A 20,214-nucleotide genomic window follows, 5' to 3' on the forward strand; every position below is an offset into this window, starting at 1 on the left:
AGCTATACAAGTCACCCTGTAGAGAGATCAGCTAGAAGAAGTCACCGTCTACAGAGATCAGCTAGAAGCAAGTCACCTTGTAGAGAGTTCAGTGACAAAGAAACAATCCTGTAGAGAGTTCAGCTACAAACCAATCACCCTGTAGAGAGTTCAGCTACAAATAAATCAACCTGTAGAGAGATCAGCTAGAAACTAGACACAATATAGGGAATTCAGTTACAAGCAAATCACCCTGTAAAGAGATCAGCTACAAACAAATCACCTTGCAGTGAGTTCAGCTACAAACAAATCAACCTGTAGAGATTTCAGTTACAAACAAATCACCCACTGTAGAGAGATCAGCTAAAACTAAATCACCCTGTAGAGAGATCAGCTACAAACAATCACCCTGTAGAGAAATCAGCTACAAACAAATCACCCTGTAGAGAGTTCAACTACAAACAAATCACCCTGTAAAGAGTTCAGCTGCAAACAAATCACCCTGTAGAGAGTTCAACTACAAAAAAATCAACCTGTAGAGAGATCAGCTATATAGACACTAGACACAATATGTGACTGAATTTGACAAAACAAGGCTTCGACACACAAAGCTTTGTTAGGAGATATGGCGATTTTAAGGAATCATTGTGTAATAACTTCCCAGTGCCTACAGCTGTGCAAACAAACTTTGCACCGATTGTTCATCTATTCACTAGCTATCACTGAGTGGGTGTATACATTTCTGATACCCAAAATTTGCCCTGTTTTGAACAGCTTTTTTCGAGCGGGTAATAATGTCACAGGCGGTAGTAATAGGGTGGGAGGGTGGGGGTAGTAATAGGGTGGGAGGGTGGGGGTAGTAATAGGGTGGGAGGGTGGGGGTAGTAATAGGGTGGGAGGGTGGGAGGGTGGGGGTAGTAATAGGGTGGGAGGGTGGGGGTGGACGGTGGTCTTAATATACGGGTATAAAATGAAGTAAGAAGACGATTGGAATCCAGAGGCCAAGTTTGGGCTCTCCATGGCCCTCAAATTACTCCATATTGACTGAGAACACTATTGGCGAGCTCTCTGTGAAGTCCCAGCTCACTACACACCATTATCACAAAGCCATGGCCATTTAATGGTGCCAATCTCACACTCGTGGCTTTGACAGGGTCGGAAGAAAGCTGCTACAGAAACCAGACTTGTCAGTGTTGAAGGAAGTACAGTGTGAAATATGATAGTGTATTAGACCAGCAATCCATTTCTGGTAAAATCGTAAGTTTGATTTTGTGTGTGTGGAAGCCTTGTTATGTGAAATCCGGTCACATATAGGGAATTCAGTTACAAGCAAATCACCCTGTAGAGACTTCAGTTACAAACATCACCCTGTAGAGAGATCAGCTACAGACAAATCAGTGATTTGTCTGTAGCTGATCTCTCTACAGGGTGATTTAGGTTGTAGCTGCTCTCTCTACAGTGGGTGATTTGTTTGTAACTGAAATCTCTACAGGTTGATTTGTTTGTAGCTGAAGTCTCTACAAGGTGTTTTGTTTGTAGCCGATCTCTCTACAGGGTAATTTGTTTGTAGCTGAACTCACTGCAAGGTGATTTGTCTGTAGCTGATCTCTCTACAGGGTGATATGTTTGTAACTGAAGTCTCTACAGGGTGATTTGCTTGTATCTGAATTCCCTATATTGTGTCTAGTGTCTATATAGCTGATCTCTTTACAGGTTGATTTGTCTGTAGCTGAACTCTCTACAGGGTGATTTCAAATCACCCTGTAGAGAGTTCAGTTACAAACAAATCACCCACTGTAGAGAGAGCAGCTACAACCTAAATCACCCTGTAGAGAGATCAGCTACAAGCAAATCACTCTGTAGAGAGTTCAGCTATAAAAAAAATCACCCTGTAGAGAGTTCAGCTACAAACAAATCACCTTGTAGAGAGTTAAGCTACAAACAAATTACCCTGTAGAGAAATCAGCTACAAATAAATCACCTTGTAGAGAGTTCACTTACAAACAAATCTACCCGTAGAGATATCAGTTACAAACAAATCACCCCCTGTAGAGAGATCAGATCACCCTGTAGAGAGTTCAGCTACAAACAAATCACCCTGTAGAACGTTCAGGTATAAACAAAATCACCCTATAGATAGTTTTGATACAAAAAATCACCCTGTAGAGTATTCAGCAAGATAACAGTCACCCTGCAGAGACATCAGGTTACCCTATAGAGAGGTCAGCTAGAAGAAGTCACCTTGTAGAGAGTTCAGCAACAAAGAACCCACTCTGTAGAGAGTTCAACTAGAAACTAGTTACCCTATACAGAGATCAGCTATATGTAGAAACAAGTCATCCTATAGAGAATTCAGCTACAAACAGATCATCATCCTGTAGATAGTTCAGCTATAGATACAAGTCACCCTGTAGTAGGAGAAGTCACCTTGTAGAGAGATCAGCTAGAAACAAGTCACCTTGTAGAGACCAGCTACAAAGAAACCATCCTGTAGAGAGTTCAGCTACAAACAAATCACCCAGAGAGTTCAGCTATGAACAGATCACCCTGTAGAGAGTCAGGGCCGGAGGAGGGAAAATTGAGTTGGTCAGGCCATCGACTATAATGTTGAAATTGCTACTATATACATGCCAATGAGAGAGGAGCTGTTACACAGTGTGCGAAGACACGAGCATTCTAGGGGGTCTGGGGGCATGCCCCCACAGGAAATTTTTGAAAATTAGACACTCAGATATGCAATTTTAGTGATATTTCACTGCTAGCTAGCTATATAAATATGCTCAAGCCTATCTGTTGTTCTTCAGACTTTCTATACTATGTATAATTGTAGACCTGACATACAGGGGACACAGCTTGAAACTTGCTGTATGGTTCATTTAGTTATAGCTGGCAATTAGAAGTTCAAGGGGGATCTGGGGGTGCAACCCCCAGGAGCTGCAGAATTTTTGAAATTTAAAGGCTTGAAAATGCCTTAAAATTTAAAATTGATGCTAAATTTTAAAGTAAAACTAGTGTAACGAAGAAACGAAACGCGTGTTGACCGCCATGTTATTCTAATTAATGTGTCAAGAAAAAAAGGGGCGCATGCGTAATAATGCTAATTAGCTACAACAGCAAAATAATGGCCTAATTGTCTATAACATTCCCGGGGGGGGGTTTGATTACCCCGCGAAATCAAAAAGTTACACGAACATAAAAGATAATCACAACCAGTCAAACATCTGCTTCTAACGGTATCAAATGCTGTATTGGACGCCTTAGATTGATGACTTTCTCTTTGCTTAGTACCTGAATCTTTGCTGATCTAACCTTTCCATCTCGTCCTTCTAGTGTTTCAGTCACCTTAGCTAATTTCCACAAACATTTGGCTGTTCCGTCTTCTTTTAGTATCACAATATCTCCAACTTGTATCCTCCTAGCATTGTCATTAGGTGTCTTGATTGCTCTTCGTTCTTGTAAGCTTAACAGATAATCTTTCTGCCATTGTCGAGTAAAACTGTTCAGCACACGAAATTGGTGTTTCGCTCGTTTAGTCAGTGTTTTGTTAGTACTTGAAACCTCAAATTGACATCCACTGGGTGTAGTAGCTAACCTTCGTCCATAGACTAAACTAGCTGGGGTTAGAGCATAGGACACACCTTCCTCATCATCCTGCACGTAGGTCAAGGGTCTATTGTTCAGTGTTGCCTCTATTTCTGTAACAGTTGTCACCAACTCATCAAACCTTAAAGTGGATTTTCCCACGACCTTCCTCAAGCAACGTTTCACACTTCTAACCATTCTCTCCCAAAATCCCCCCCACCAGGGGGCCTTCTCTGCAATAAACATCCATCGGATCTGTTTGTTTGTCAGGTGTTGATGGACTTCTTCTGATCGTACCACCTTCATCACTTCCTTAGCACAATGCTTAAACGTTTTTGCATTATCTGACATAACAAGTGATGGTACTCCTCTCCTGCTACAAAAACGTCTGAAAGCTAACAAGAAAGTGGTAGATGTCATGCCATCAGTAACCTCTAAATGCAATGCTCGAGTGGAGGCACACGTAAATAAACAAATGTATGCCTTACTACTCTGTGTCCCTGCACCACTCCGAACATACAAAGGTCCAGCAAAATCTACCCCTATATTGTTGAAGGGTGGGTCTTCACTTACTCGCTCAGTTGGAAGATCAGGTATCTGTGGTCCGGAGTATGGTCTACCTTCATAACGTCTGCATACATTACATCGTCTTATAATCTTCTTTACAGCTTCACGGCCTCTGAAAATCCAGTAATGTTCACGTAAGGAAGCCAATGTCTCTGAAACACCATTGTGATGCACTAATTTGTGACTCTCTCTAATTAACAGCTCAGTAAAGTAGTGTTTTGTTGGTAACAATACTGGGTACTTCATAGTTTCTGATAGGTTTGCATTACCTAAGTGTCCTTTACAACGGATAAATTTCTGATCACTTAAAAACAATTGGAATTGCCTCTTGTAGGTAACTGTCTTACCCTTCTGTAATTGTTTGTGCTCTTCTGGGAAGGAGTTCTTCTGTATTGATCTGATCCATAGGTTCTCAGCCTCTCTCAATTCCTCACCATTCAAATCTTTTGATACTTCTGTTCCGTTTTTAGATTTCAACAAGTTGGCAAATTTCAACACAGTTCCCGTCACTCTTAACAGTTTAAGCTTAGAATTGTACCTTTTCAGGTCAAATATGGCTTCAAGATTTAAAACTGCATCTCTGTCTTCTGCAACTGATACCATCGAGTGTACTATGACTGGTGAGTTCTTCACTAATTCTGCACTAGCCGCTGTACATTCATATTGTGTGGGGTGATCAGGCCACTTGTCAGGATCTTGTTTCAAAAAATTTGGACCATTCCACCATAGCTCATTGGATATCAGCTCACTAGCTGTACACGATCTGGATGGTATGTCTGCTGGATTCTTCAATCCTGGGCAAAATCTCCAGTTCTCTCCCGTAAACTGGCGTATCTCTGCTACTCGAATCTGTACGTACTGCTTCCAATGGCGGTGGTTTTTGATCCAGCACAACACTGTCATTGAGTCTGTCCAACAGTATACTTGTGGCCTTATAGGCAGAGACTTCAAGATAGTATTGACCAAACGAGAAAGTATGGTAGCTCCCAACAATTCTAGCCTAGGTATGGTTTGCCCTTTTATAGGTGCAACACGGGTTTTTGATGCCATTACACATGTACTCACCGTTCCATCATTATAAGCAGACCTCAAATAAACGACTGCTGCATAGGCCTTTTCTGAGGCATCACTAAACCATGAATTTCCAATGTGGCAGGCGTCAGCTCTCTGATGTGATAATATCTTGGGACGTTTATCTGTGACATCACGTCTAGGTCATTTGTAAACTGCTCCCACTTAGTTAATGATGGTTCAGTTAACGTTTGGTCCCAATCCACCTTGTCCTTACACAAAATCTGGAACAGAATCTTGGCTGCAATGATAATTGGACTAAAGAGTCCTAGCGGATCAAACAATTTAGAGGATGTCTTCAAGACTGACCGCTTAGTAGGTGGTAATGACTTGGCAAACATCATGACATCTTTAAAACTGAAGTGGAAATCATCTGTTTTTGTATCCCAGGTAAGACCAAGTATCTTAACACCTTCAACTTCACTTGGAATTGTGGTATTATCTGTGGAATCAATTTTTTGCTGTAAGGACTCTGAATTGGTTCTCCACTTGCGGAGGTTGAATCCTCCACTTGCCATGAGTTGTCTGGCCTTCTCATATGTATGGATTCCTTGTTCTTCATTTTGCACACCACAGATGAGATCATCTACATAAAAAGACTGTGACAGTAATTCTGCCATCTCTGGTTCCTTAAGCAGAAAACGGGTCAAGTGGTATTGGATTGTTTCTGTCAAAATTGCTGGACTAGGTGTTAAACCAAATACTAGTCGACAAAATCGGTATTGTATTACCTCGGGCCTTGGCTTCAAAATGTCATCAATCCACAAAAATCTCAGAGCATCACGATCCTTTGGGTCTATGACAATTTGATGGAATGCCTTTTCTATGTCAGCAGTAAGACCAATTGGGTGACTTCGAAAGTTCAAGAGTAAATTAAATATGTGCGGTATCCCATTTGGTCCTTTCTCTAAGCAGTCATTTAATGAAAGTGATGTTTTGTTGGCTTTGGCTGATGCATCAAAGACAATTCTCAATTTGGTGGTCTCTCTGTCAGTCTTTATGACAGCATGGTGAGGTAAAAAATAACAGCCATCTTGGTATGTTTTGCTAGGGATATGCTCTATAATACCATCCTGTACCTGCATCTTGAAAGTTGCGTCATACTGTTGAAATAGAGATTTATCCCTTTGTAACTTGCTTCTTAACTGATTGAGTCTAGCCATAGATATTTCATAACCATTGCCTTGAGGTCTGAAATCTGTTTTCCAAGGAAGAGTGACCTGGTATCTGCCCAGGATCCAATCATATTTCAAATCAACAAACAAAGAACTCATGGAAGCCGTCTGGGTTTCTTCAGCTATACCGATTGACTCGGTCTCCCAGAAACGGTGCAAGTCATTACTCAAATCTTGGTCACTACACTGTTCACTGAGTGAACCAACTCCTTCTATTACCAAATTAGACAATGCATAATTCACTTCTTTGTTTCCTGCATTGACTGGTCCAGATAGAAGCCATCCAAACTTGCTACTCACAGCAGTTGGCCCTTCATTTCCACGTTTAATGTCTCCAGTGACAATATCCCAATAGAAATCTGATCCAATGAGCATATCAACTTTGTCAGACGAATGCTTGGAAGCACTTGTATCTGCTAGGTCTAATTCTTGTAAGTGGGAATATTGCTGTGGCTGGACAGGTATTTGCAATGGTGAACAGATGGCATGGTAGCTTAGTGCTGTAATCTCTACATCCTTGCCTTGCTTTGCTTGCAGTCTAACTTTAACCAAGTCACATTTTTTCTTATTGAACTCTTCACTTCCGAATGTGTTCACCGTCAAAGTTTCTTGTTTCAGGGGTTTCAATTTCAGCCTCATCTTTAGCTCATTAGACAGATATGAGCGCTGACTTCCAGCATCCATCAGTATTCTCACAGGTACTAAATCACTATTTGCTGTGTAGGCAAAAGTGCGAGCAGTCTGTAGTAAAACTTCATTCTTGCACCTTGCTACTGTGGTTACTTTGGGTGTGGAGGTGTCACTTCCTTCGGTGGTACCACTGGCCTCTTTGGGTGGCTCTGGAGCAATATTCTGTTCACACAGGGACTGATGGTGCTTCCTTCCGCACTTACGACATCGCCTATTCACAGAACATTCAGAAACACGGTGACCATTACTCAAACAAAGAAAACAACGACCTTCTCTTTTCAATACTGCCACCCTTCCTGAAATAGTATTTATCTTTTCACAGCTGGCTGAATAATGTTCAGCTTTGCAAAATATACATTGCACCTTACGCTTCGACTTATCCTCTTGCACTAGTAAGGAAGCTGCAGTGGGCGGTGGCAATCTCTTTTGCTGGTCCATATTTCTGGTATCAAAAAATTTCATGCTCTCACTCATTTCCCTGGCTTCAACTTCATTCTTTATTACCTCCAAGAGTTCATCCACAACCCATACATCCCTCTTTGTAAGTCGAGCTATCTGTAGACGGATGTTGTATGGTAACTTGGTCATTATCACAGGGATCAATAAACAACCATATTGTTCACGGGCAATTCCTAACGCTTCAAGTGCTCGGACATTCACATTAATTTTGTCGTACACTAAACGAATCTGAACAGCTTTATCTCCATTACAATTAGGTAGTTTCACAAGTTCTTCCATGTGGGCTGCGATGATGTTTTGTTTCTTCCCAAATCGTTCCTTTAGCAACTCCAAAGCTGCTGCATAGTTACCTTCCGACAGTGTGAGTCCTTGTATTGCACTGGCCGCAGGTCCTTCTACAAGTCCCTTGAGGTAATTAAACTTGTCAATCACTGATAAATCAGGATTTTGATGTACTGCAGAAGTAAAGCTTTCCCAAAATGACTGAAAATGAATTACCTCTCCGGAAAATTTAGGCAGGTACAACTTTGGTAACTTAGGTCTAACTCTACTTTCATCTAACCTTGGAGTGTTTCTTCGAGTGATTTCGCTCGTCTCTGTAACGGAAGCATCGGTAGACATACCAACTGGCAACGTATCGGGCTTCTTAAGATATGCTTTGATCTCGCCACATAATTGTGAAACCTTATCAGCAATAGCTTCCGCCTCCAGCACATCATTCTCGATTTCTTTCACGTCTATTAATGTAACCATATCTTCATCAAAACCTCGTAATACCTTGAGCTTTTCTGTTAACTGTTCGTCGATAATACGTAAACGAGTGATAGATTTCTCAACTCTTTCTCCTTCAAGCAACGAAGCAGCTTCCTTTATCAACCTGGTTACAACTCCACGGTGGCCCTTTCTTCGTTGCTTCAGTCTTTCTAACTGTTCAGACATGGCGGCGATCTTGGGTGCGTACTCTCAGCTGGGATCTTTCTACAAGTACAGCCGAAAACAACAAATCTATACGAAACACACGGACTACCTTTCGGGGTGCCTATTCACACCCGGCACCAAGGAATTCAGGACTCGGCTGCCCCACGTTGGGCGCCATGTAACGAAGAAACGAAACGCGTGTTGACCGCCATGTTATTCTAATTAATGTGTCAAGAAAAAAAGGGGCGCATGCGTAATAATGCTAATTAGCTACAACAGCAAAATAATGGCCTAATTGTCTATAACAACTAGCTAGCAACTTGCAACTTTCCCCCCAAATTTCACAGGGAACCCATGCAGCATGGCCCCCTTTAGTTAGGATATAATTACTAGATATACAGTGAATTCACACAGCTACAATAAAAAGCTACACAGCTACAAAAATAAAATATACTGTACTACTATACTGGTTTATATGAAGTGAACGGATCATCACGTAAATATACTGGTGGACAGTCACGAGATCAATCAGTATTCGAAAATGGCGCGATGGTGGGTGAGACTGAGAGTTTGCTCAGTATCTCGACAGGTCGAGTGGGTAGTTGAAGAGGAGTGATTTCTATTCAACATCTCATCCAGATGGCCACCATGTACAGTAATGTGTGGGTGTACAGCTTCTTGCCTCGGAATGAGTCATCTGGTTTGTCACTGCCAGCCCTTTGCCCAGTAAAAGAAGCCAAGAGAGACAAGCCAAGGAATGCTAATCATTATTTTGTGAAGATTGAATTGTGATATAAGTGTGCTGGTTTAGAATCAAGGAAGACACCTGCCTTACACGTGATAAATGCCAACTGTCGGCACACGTGATACTGCACGTAGAATCCACAATCATTTCTGTATGAAACGATACGAATGCTATGCTGTACTGTAAGGTAAATGGAGGTACTATACGTGTAGTTCTGTGCTTTAGTTAGGCTGAAAAACTAGGTAACTACTCGTGTCATGCATTTTCAATAACATCTGTAAAATGTACGTAGCTACATGTAGATGTGATCGTCCAAAGATTGCATGAGAGTATTGTAGTTTGAGCTGATCAGTTGGTTGGTTCAACTCCAGATTATTGGTCTGGCTCAGGCCTGACCAACCGGACCGTCTCCTCCGGCCTTGAGAGTTCAGCTATACAAGTCACCCTGTAGAGAGATCAGCTAGAAGCAAGTCACCTTGTAGAGAGTTCAGCTACAAAGAAACCATCCTGTAGAGAGTTCATGCAGCTACAACAAATCATCCTGCATATAGTTCAGCTGCAAACAAATTACCCTGTAGAGTGTTCAACTAGATAAAGGTCACCCTATAGAGAGATCAGCTAGAAGAAGTGATCTTGTAGAGAGTTCAGCTACAAAGAACCCACTCTGTAGAGAGTTCAGCTAGAAATAAGTTACCCTATAGAGAGATCAGCTAGAAACAAGTCACCATGTAGAGATTTCAGTTACAAACAGATCATCCTGTAGATAGTTCAGCTAGATACAAGTCACCTTGTAGAGAAATCAACTAGAGGAAGTCATCTTGTAGAGAGCCAGCTAGAAACAAGTCACCTTGTAGAGAGTTTCAGTGACAAAGAAACTATCCTGAGAGTTCTTCTACAAACAAATCGCCCTGTAGAGAGTTCATATGTAAACAAATCACCCTGTAGAGAGTTTAGCTACATTTCAAGTCCCTTAGTAGAAAGATCAGCTGCGAACAAGTTATCCAGTAGGGAATAATAGACATGTAATAAATATATTTAATATATGTAATTACTGATAAAATCAAAAACAGTTGAAGTATTAAAAATCTGCTCTGTCTTTTTATTCTTCCTGTGGTAAAGAAATAGGATAGGTTAAAAAAGCCCCAAAGCCAGCCTATGGCCAGCTTTGGGGTATACAAATACAAAAAGAAGTGATATCTTATCAAAAACAGCCAAGCTGTAAAAAAAGGTGCGGCCCCTAAAAAGGCCAAGGTGAAAAAAGATGTGAAATCCAAGGTGGCGGCCAAGAAATGGCTGTGATGGTAGGTTAATGGTAAAAATTTTAATAACGACAATTCAGGTGAATTTGGTGCTGCTTGGTCTTGGCACAAAATTCACCTGAATTGTCGTTATTAAATTTTTACCATTAACCTACCATCACAGCCATTTCTTGGCCGCCACCTTGGATTTCACATCTTTTTTCACCTTGGCCTTTTTAGGGGCCGCACCTTTTTTTACAGCTTGGCTGTTTTTGATTAGATAATATATACGGCTCTTTCAACCATAAAATTTTTATTCATGCTCATACTTTTGGTATAATTTATGCATTTACATATTGTTGAATGTGCTTGCATGGTAATGCCTGCGTTCCATGTTATTCTGCATGTGGCCTGTATTCTTGACTGCATGTTGTATACATACTCTGACTTGGTGTAGACTGATTTACACTTTTACATTAATACACCAACATGCAATTTGCTTTTTACTGAGCGTAATTTGCTATGCTGGCATATTCATATCATATAGCTAACTATATTGCATGTAGATATAGCATTTCTGCAAATATGCTGTACATATAGCTACTTCACATGCATATAGCTAAAGTATAACTAAAAGGGCAATGTGCAGGTTATGGTCTACTGAGTAGTTTTTACTATGTCTTCCTCATTTGTCAACAACCCACAACTACACATACATGTTATAAGGCATTCAGTACATAATTACACATGCATAGCTACAGGGTGGAATACCTATACAGTTAAGCTACATGGTATGTAACCTGTTAGCCAACATGCATGCTGTTAAGTCTGTCCATGCAGATTTGGGCACAGTTCACTGAGCTCTTATATCATCAGTATGCATGGTACTTTCAATAGTATAGGGCACACCAGTTTTCCTCCATGGGGTAGCTACATGCCTCACCTTCCCAGGCCCTGCATGCTCTACATATGATAGCTACCTAGTCTATAATCATTTTTCAGTCTTCTGAATTTGCATAAGTGCTATAGCTACAGTATATAGCAACTGACATTCCATTGGTATAGATGTACGATGGGGGGTGGGAGTGGGGGCAAACTTTGAATTAGAGAATTCTGCAGATGCTATCCCACTAGGTATAGGGACATGTGCATGAGAAAGCTTAAAGCCTGTGAAAAGAGGAAGTATGTTTATATTATTTAACTAGAAAGCGCACATGATGCGGATTTAATAATAATAAATTACTATAGGCGTCATATGAAAACCGCAGTGTAAACCAATACTAATAATAGCTAGCTACAACAGTTGGCGCGTACGTTTGACCACGCCTTCCGTCCTGAAAAGTCAGTTTAACTCCGTTGAGAGTACCTCCCTCGTGGATAAAGAAGCGACCGACCGGTTATATCAAATTGATTAACTTTACGCTGGAGTAATTCAGGCACTCACTGAACCACTGACATTTAGGATGCGACCGGGAGTCGATTGTTTGCGCGTGTTGTTGTTGATCAGTGTCACGGGAGTGTTTATTAACATCAGTACTGCACAAGGTATTAATATTAGTGGTACGTAAATATTACAGCGTTGTTTATTCATTTATTTAAAGACTTTACGGTAGGATAATGATCTGTAGTCCATCATTCTAGGATGATGATTATCACGTTTGGGGCGTCCCCTTGACCAATCCGCCATTTTATAAACAGTGGACCCAAGGACCGTAGGTTGGGCACGAAACTATTAGTATTTAGGAAGTCGGTCCTCAAAGGAAGTAATAAAAGGCATAGTTACATGTGCATGTAAATCATGATAAATTACCATGGTGGATATTAACTGCAGTGTAGAAATTGGCTGCCTTAGCCATTACCTTAATGAAACCATTACAGCAATGAAAACATTTCAAATCAAAGTTTATCCCACTCCAAAACAGTACTCAATAGAGCAGCAGCAATTGCTATCACTGTGTCCCAGAGAATATTCTTTGCTTGCAGCAATCCAACTTAATTAAATTATTTTTTTGTTTTGTATCCATCCTCGCCATGCCTACTTTGACTTTTGTCTTTGTGGTTGAATGTGACCGAGGAATTGTACGTATTATTGTAACACTTCATCTCATTTGATGGTTTCAAAACAAAAAAAGGCAGTGGATACTGAACCAAAGTCGGTTCAATAAGCCGTATTGGCTACTGAACTGACAGTAAAACTTAGACAAAAAAAGGGATAATTACTAAAACAAACAAACAACAACAACAAAAAACAGCTGGGGCTCAAACCCTGGATTACTGGAGCATTGGGTGAGTGTGCTAACCGCTGTGCTACTACTGCTAGCTACCCACCTCCCCTACTTTTCTATCTTATAATTGTTACTCAAGTAGTACTGTTAGTATTTAGCCAGAAGAACATAACCTAAAGGTGAAGAAGAAACCAAAGCTGAACCCAATCCTAACCCTAACGCTAATACTACTTGTCGCATCCCCTGAAGTTGAATGCTCAGGACAACTACTAGACACATTCCCTAAAGTCAAATACTGGGGGCAACTAATAGATGTGATTTTGGTTCAGTAACCACTTCTAAATGAAAATTATCACAGCTACTTCATGGTGCTGCTTCTACCAGTGTTAGGGATAAAGCATTACTTATGTAATGCGTCACATTGTTACTTGATATACAAAGTGGGCTATGAAAACTCAAGTTACTTTACTTACAAATGTAACTCATTACCTATAGAGTGGTAACACCTGACATCACAGTCGTTACATAATAGCAAAAGATTTCCAACTCCAAGGTCATAGCCATGGTCAACTCCCAAGCATTTGGTTCCACTCTGGTATAGCATGGTAAACTAGGTAGCAATTGGTAAAACCTCCTAGAACCATGCCTGCATGCAGGAGGCATAAACAGTGGACCCAAGGACCAGGGGACCCTTAACTTTGCTACAAATAAGGTGAAACAAAATGGGCCAAAGAAAGGAAAAACGAAATCCCTCCAACTCCAGGATATGTATGAACTGCAGCTAAGCCACCCAATGTCTAGTCGAGCACCACACTTAGTCTCCTCCAGGAGGGATGGATTTTTTTCCTTTAGACCCAAGGAGACCCCAGCTATGTTTTGTGGAATTCTACATACTTCACAGTGATTATACATTCTAAACTTGTACTAGATACCTTTGCAAGTCACAGTGGATAGTCTCAAATATCTTTCTCTGTCCTGTCATCATAACAGTTCCTTGCACAATGCCTAGAAGCTCTATGTGTTTTGTAGGCCATGCACTCATTCTTCACACCTTCAGTAACTGTAGTAGTATTCAAGGGCTTGTTTCTAATAGATCATTGCCTTTGTGTGCTACATGGCCCGAAGTTTGTTTATCAAGCTGCTGGTGTACCTTGCAGTAATCACTTTACATGTGCACTGAACTTTATTAACTGGTAACATGATAGGCTAGTGTACTCTTTGTGTAGCATGAGTAGCCTACTGCAGAAGATGCTCAGAGGTGCTTGTTATTTCTAATTGAATTAAACACAGTGTGAACTATTGCAAGGGACAGAAAGTAGATTGGCCATGTGAGATTAGTCTGCAGAGGTGTCTAGTAAAAGTACAGATATATATATAAACATTGTGAAGTATCTAAAATTCCATGAAAAGTTTGGTCCCTGGTCCCTGGGTCCATACTAGTTAATCCATACTCTTTATCATCCTTGGTCAAGCTGGAAATTTGCAATTGGGTCATAAGACAAATCCGATTTGTAAAGTATAGTAAGTGTTTTTTTAGTACAGTTAAGGGTCAAGGCTTATTCTTCAGTACATACAACAGATCAAAGTATATTGGAGTGCCACCCCTTGTTAGGTCTAAGGGTTTCCCCAACATTTGTTTATGCATGACCACAAACATGTTGTCCAATTAACCTTGTGTGGCTGCACTTATGTAATTGGTGCTTTCCCCCAAATACTGTGGTACTGTGACAGCTGATTATATCTGTAAAGCTCTTTGTCTGTCTGCATTACATTCATCATGTTAGCCAAAGCATATCGATGTGGGACTTTAACATTGAAAATTGCTGTCAATTTTTTGGTTCTTGTAATGTCCATTATTAATATTAATACAATTTGTGTTGAGATAATGCTATAATGGATTAGGAGCTACTTTTACAAATGCATGTGTGATTTTTTACCATGCGTACAGGATAAACCGCTTGTTGAAATTGGCCTGCTAATAGGTAGTTCAGATCATTTATAGTTTAAACCACAAAGGTGTAGGCGTGGGCCACGAAAAAATATCACCCAAAACCAGCCTCAATTTAACCTGATGACAATGAGGCAGTATTGGTTAGGTAAAACTAAACCCAAACAAGCTTTCAGATCAGCCCGAAATGCTTTCAACAAACCTTTTATTAAATGGAATTTTCTACTGACCGCCTGACTGACTGATGCCTTCAGACAAGTGTAGCTTGATAACGGCTAAGGATATGGGCTCGATTTTTTTCACTGTTCGATGCAAAGAGGCTACTTTGATTGCAGAGGTGTTTTTTAAACAGTTCTTGATTCATAATACCGTGTAATGGGTTGAACATAGCTGACAACAAAGAGTAATGGATACTACACTTTTCAGACAATAATTGGTAGCTAGGACACGTGGTGCCATTTCTTTCTTTTGATGCGGTATGTGCTGTTCACCAGTCATAATAATTTTACGAAAAAAGTTAACAAACAAGTACACAAAAAAAATTGGAACTTTCAACTAGATTAAGGTTGAAAAAGGTACTGAAACAAGCTGGAGTAATGCACAATATTAGATCACAGTAAAACAATAAGAAGTGTTATATTCCTACTGTGCTCAAGATACCATAATAGAAATGCACAGTAGGGATGTGTGCGTGTGTGCGTGCGTGTGTGCATGTGTAATATATAAACCATGGCTACAAGGTGTATTGCACTTATCAGCAGTAAACTTCCGATGACTGAGGAGGAGGGGTGTATATAAGTGCAATATACCGAAGTGAGCCATGGTTCGTATGATATATACCATGTTTCTATATTAATCCGCACTACATTACTCACTAACAACCCATATGCACACAACCCAACTTAAAGCATAGATTTACACTTAATTTGCCATAGTTTGGCATGGTAGACACACCAGTAGCGTTTCTCTCACAATTCAGCTTGCTCACAATGAAGAATTGAATTGATTGTGGAACTTAGTAAACATATCTCCGTATATCCCCAGGACTTGTCCGTTCATATCAACAAACATAGGAGCAATGTTACTGGCTGCCACCCATCGTCAAAGTCGCAAGATATGGTTATAAAATGATTCCTGTTGTTGGACTCTTACTGGCTGGGATGATTGATTGCCTAGTGCGATGAAGGCTATTAGCCTGGGTCATCTGGGTGATTAGTCAAGCTGGTTTCACTTCTTTTTGCATTTTAAATATATACCCAAAGCCAACCATAAACTTGCTTCTGAGGTTTGTTTTTAGTACTTTTTACACAAATCATTGTTCTTCTCATCTACAGATGCAATGACAATGACAAACGACTGCTCTACCAATACAGAAAAATACTTCCCGATCCAATACCAAAGCCAAAGGACCTACGTTAATACTGATAATTGCTCTATAATTTTGTGTTAATTGATAGTTGGGGTGTGTGCTCCAACATAAAGTCTGGCACTGTTCTTTCTTCTAATGCAGTGTGCTCAGTTTCACCAGTCATAATAATGTACCAAAACAGTAAACAAACAAGTACAAGTAAAATTTTAAGTCAATTAGGGATCAAAGACTAAAAAATAAGTGGAGGTTGCCTACACCTGAACTAGATTTATTTGCTTCTGCACTGTATTTTGTTTGGCAATTTTTATTCTTCTTCATATAAGTACAAATTCATACAAATGCGTGCACCTTACGTTCAACCACTTCCTAAATGTCTCTATTGACTTCTCAACTAAAAGCTGTGTCTGTTGTGTCTGCTGTACTATGCTACTGTATCCTCTATGGCTGTAGTGTCTCAGCTCCATGTCAGCTGTATCTAATGTCCAGGATGTCTGCTACATCCACTTTGTGCACTAAGAAGTGTGGACACAGACACAGACACAGACACAGCAAACACAGACACACATAGAGGATAACAAGTGCGAGATCGAGATACTCTAATAGAGCAGTCATCCTAATAGAGCAGTCATCCTAATAGAGCAGTCACCCGAAGAGAATTCAAGAGATCAGCTAGAAACAAGTAACCTGTATAGAGATCAGCTACAAACAAGTCATCCTGTAGAGAGATCAGCCACAAACAATTCACCCTGTAGAGAGATCAGCTAGAAGAAGTTACCTTGTAGGGAATTCATGCAACTATAGAAAGAGATAATTCAGCTAGAAGAAATCACCTTGTAGAGTTCAGCTACAAAGAAACCACAATGTAGAGAGTTCAGCTGCAAACAAATCTCCCCGTAGAGAGATCAGCTAGGAGAAGTTTCCTTGTAGAGAGTTCAGTTACAAAGAAACCACCACGTAGAGAATTCGTTTACAAACTAGTGACCCTGTAGAAACATCAGCTAGAAGAAGTTACCTTGTAAAGAGTTCAGCTACAAAGAAACCATTCTGTAAAGAGCTCAGCTGCAAAAAAAATCACCTTTACAGAATTCCACTACAAACAAATCACCCTATAGAAAGATCAGCTAGAAGAAGTTACCTCGTAGAGAGTTCAGTTACAAAGAAACCACCATGTAGAGAATTCATTTACAAACTAGTGACCCTGTAGAGACATCAGCTAGAAGAAATTACCTTGTAAAGAGTTCAGCTACAAAGAAACCATTCTGTAAAGAGCTCAGCTGCAAAAAAAAATCACCTTTACAGAATTCCACTACAAACAAATCACCCTATAGAAAGATCAGCTAGAAGAAGTTACCTCGTAGAGAGTTCAGTTACAAAGAAACCACCATGTAGAGAATTCATTTACAAACTAGTGACCCTGTAGAGACATCACCTAGAAGAAATTACCTTGTAAAGAGTTCAGCTACAAAGAAACCATTCTGTAAAGAGCTCAGCTGCAAACAAATCACCTGTACAGAATTCAGCTACAAACAAATCACCCTGTAGAGAGATCAGTTAGAAGAAATTACCTTGTAGAGAGTTCAGCTACAAAGAAACCATCATGTGGAGAGTTCAGCTGCAAACAAATCACCTGTAAAGAGTTCAGCTACAAACCAATCTCCCTGTAGAGAGATCAGCTAGAAGAAGTTTCCTTGTAGAGAGTTCAGCCACAAACAAATCACCCTGTAGAAAGATCAGCTAGAAGAAGTTACCTTGTAGAGAGTTCAGTTACAAAGAAACCACCATGTAGAAAGTTCAGCTACAAACTAGTGACCTTGTGGAGACATCAGCTAGAAGAAACTACCTTGTAGAGAGCTCAGCTACAAAGAAACCATTCTGTAAAGAGCTCAGCTACAAACAAATCACCTGTACAGAATTCAGCTACAAACAAATCACCCTGTAGAAAGATCAGCTAGAAGAAGTCACCTTGTAGAGAGTTCAGCTACAAAGAAACCACCATGTAGGGAGTTCAGCTAGAAAAAGTTACCTTGTAGAGAGTTCAGCTACAAAGAAACCATCATGAAGAGAGTTCAACTGCAAACAAATCTCCCTGTAGAGAGTTTAGTTAGAAGAAGTTACCTTGTAGAGAGTTCAGCTACAAAGAAAGCATTCTGTAAAGAGCTCAGCTGCAAACAAATCACCTGTACAGAATTCAGCTACAAACAAATCACGCTGTAGAGAGATCAGCTATAAGAAATTATCTTGTAGATAGTTCAGCTACAAACAAATCACCCTGTAGAGAGATCAGCTAGAAGAATTTACCTTGTAGAGAGTTCAGCTACAAATTTAAAGAAACCATCATGTGGAGAGTTCAGCTGCAAACAAATCACCTGTAGAGAGTTCAGCTACAAAGAAACCACCATGTAGGGCGTTCAGCTAGAAGAAGTTACCTTGTAGAGAGTTCAGCTACAAAGAAACCATCATGAAGAGAGTTCAGCTGCAAACAAATCTCTCTGTAGAGAGTTCAGTTAGAAGAAGTTACCTTGTAGAGAGTTCAGCTACAAAGAAACCATCATGAAGAGAGTTCAGCTACAAACAAATCACCCTGTAGAGAGATCAGCTAGAAGAAGTCACCTTGTAGAGAGTTCAGCTACAAAGAAACCACCATATAGAGCGTTCAGCTGCAAACAAATCTCCCTGTAGATAGTTCAGTTAGAAGAAGTTACCTTGTAGAGAGTTCAGCTACAAAGAAACCATTCTGTAAAGAGCTCAGCTGCAAACAAATCACCTGTATAGAATTCAGCTACAAACAAATTACCCTGTAGAAAGATCAGTTAGAAGAAGTTATCTTGTAGAGAGTTCAGCTACAAAGAAACCACCATGTAGAGAGTTCAGCTAGAAGAAATCACCTGTAGAGAGTTCAGCTACAAACAAATCTCCCTGTAGAGAGATCAGTTAGAAGAAGTTACCTTGTAGAGAGTTCAGCTACAAAGAAACCATTCTGTAAAGAGCTCAGCAGCAAAAAAATCACCTGTACAGAATCCAGCTACAAATAAATCACCCTGTACAGAGAACAGCTAGAAGAAGTTACCTTGAAGAGTGTTCAGTTACAAAGAAACCACCATGGACAGTTCTGTAATAAATATATGTATTATATATATAATTTGTACATTTACTGATAAAATCAGAAATATTTAAGGTACATCTGCTTCACCTTTTCTTCTTCCTGTGGTAAAGAAAAAAGATAGGTTAAAAAAGTCCCAAAGCAGACCATAGGCCGGCTTTGGGGTATACAAATACAAAAAGAAGTGAAATCTAATCCAAAACAGCCAAGCTGTAAAAAAAGTGTGCGGCCCTCAAAAAGGCTATGGTGAAAAAAGATGTGAAATCCAAGGTGGCGGCCAAGAAATGGCTGTGATGGTAGGTTAATGGTAAAAATTTTAATAACAACAATTCAGGTGAATTTTGTGCCAATTGACCAAGCGGCACCAAATTCACCTGAATTGTTGTTATTAAAAATTTTACCATTAACCTATCATCACAGCCATTTCTTGGCCGCCACCTTGGATTTCACATCTTTTTTCACCATAGCCTTTTTGAGGGCCGCACACTTTTTTTACAGCTTGGCTGTTTTGGATTAGATAAGAATTACCACACAATAATAAAATTTTATATACTTGAAATAAAATTATACATGCACATGATTTAAAGATCCAATGAATCTAATTATTATGTGGCTTACTGCCTATTCCACTGTCAATAATAATGGTCCTTTGCTGGCTTCTTTCAAAGAATACATGGTTTATATATTATCTACCAAACCATGTCTTTTTTTAAAAGGTTGTACCCTTACTTCAGCTTGGCTGTTTCGGTATGTGTATTGTATTTGTAAGTCCCACAGCTGCCTGTACAAGCTTTAGGACTTGCTTTTACAGGTCCACATGCACAGTGGGAGCTATTCAATATAGCACCTTCTACTATAATATCATATATACAAGTACACAAAAAGTTTGGAATTTTCAACTAGATTAGGGACCATAGCACATCGATAAAAAGTACTGAAACAAGCTGGAGTAGTGCATGATATTAAAAAGTAAAACAATAAGAAGTATCATATATATATTATATAGTTATACAACGGCCACGAGTGCTCTGCCTGATATAAACGCACGAGCCTGAGGGCCGTCAGGCCCGAAGGCAGGTGCGTTTATACAGGCAGAGCACGAGTGCACGTTGTATAACTGTTATGTACCATTCACCTAATAGGTGGGG

The 20,214-nt window shown here is 40.0% G+C and overlaps 3 protein-coding genes across 5 annotated transcripts in view; 1 reads left to right on the plus strand and 2 right to left on the minus strand.

Annotated features, from left to right (window-relative positions):
- Positions 1–3,192: 3,192 nt before the first annotated feature.
- LOC136260077 (uncharacterized) lies at positions 3,193–5,031 on the minus strand. Its single transcript, XM_066053693.1, has one exon. The coding sequence runs from the start codon at positions 5,029–5,031 to the stop codon at positions 3,193–3,195; it is 1,839 nt and encodes a 612-aa protein (XP_065909765.1).
- Positions 5,032–5,216: 185 nt separating this feature from the next.
- Positions 5,217–8,462, minus strand: LOC136260078 (uncharacterized). Its single transcript, XM_066053695.1, has one exon. It carries the CDS (start codon positions 8,460–8,462, stop codon positions 5,217–5,219), a length of 3,246 nt encoding a protein of 1,081 aa, XP_065909767.1.
- Positions 8,463–11,702: 3,240 nt separating this feature from the next.
- The window catches only part of LOC136261315 (uncharacterized), a 70,794-nt gene continuing 62,282 nt past the window's right edge, over positions 11,703–20,214 (plus strand). The window contains exon 1 of one of the 3 annotated variants that reach the window (XM_066055295.1): positions 11,703–11,984. In XM_066055295.1, the coding sequence (XP_065911367.1) occupies positions 11,888–11,984 (97 nt within the window). In that variant the 5' untranslated portion in view covers positions 11,703–11,887. The remainder of the gene's footprint in view (positions 11,985–20,214) is intronic. The other 2 variants (XM_066055297.1, XM_066055296.1) reach the window with 2 other exon arrangements.

This window comes from Dysidea avara, chromosome 7 (assembly GCF_963678975.1).
Source record: "Dysidea avara chromosome 7, odDysAvar1.4, whole genome shotgun sequence".
Lineage (NCBI taxonomy): Eukaryota > Metazoa > Porifera > Demospongiae > Dictyoceratida > Dysideidae > Dysidea > Dysidea avara.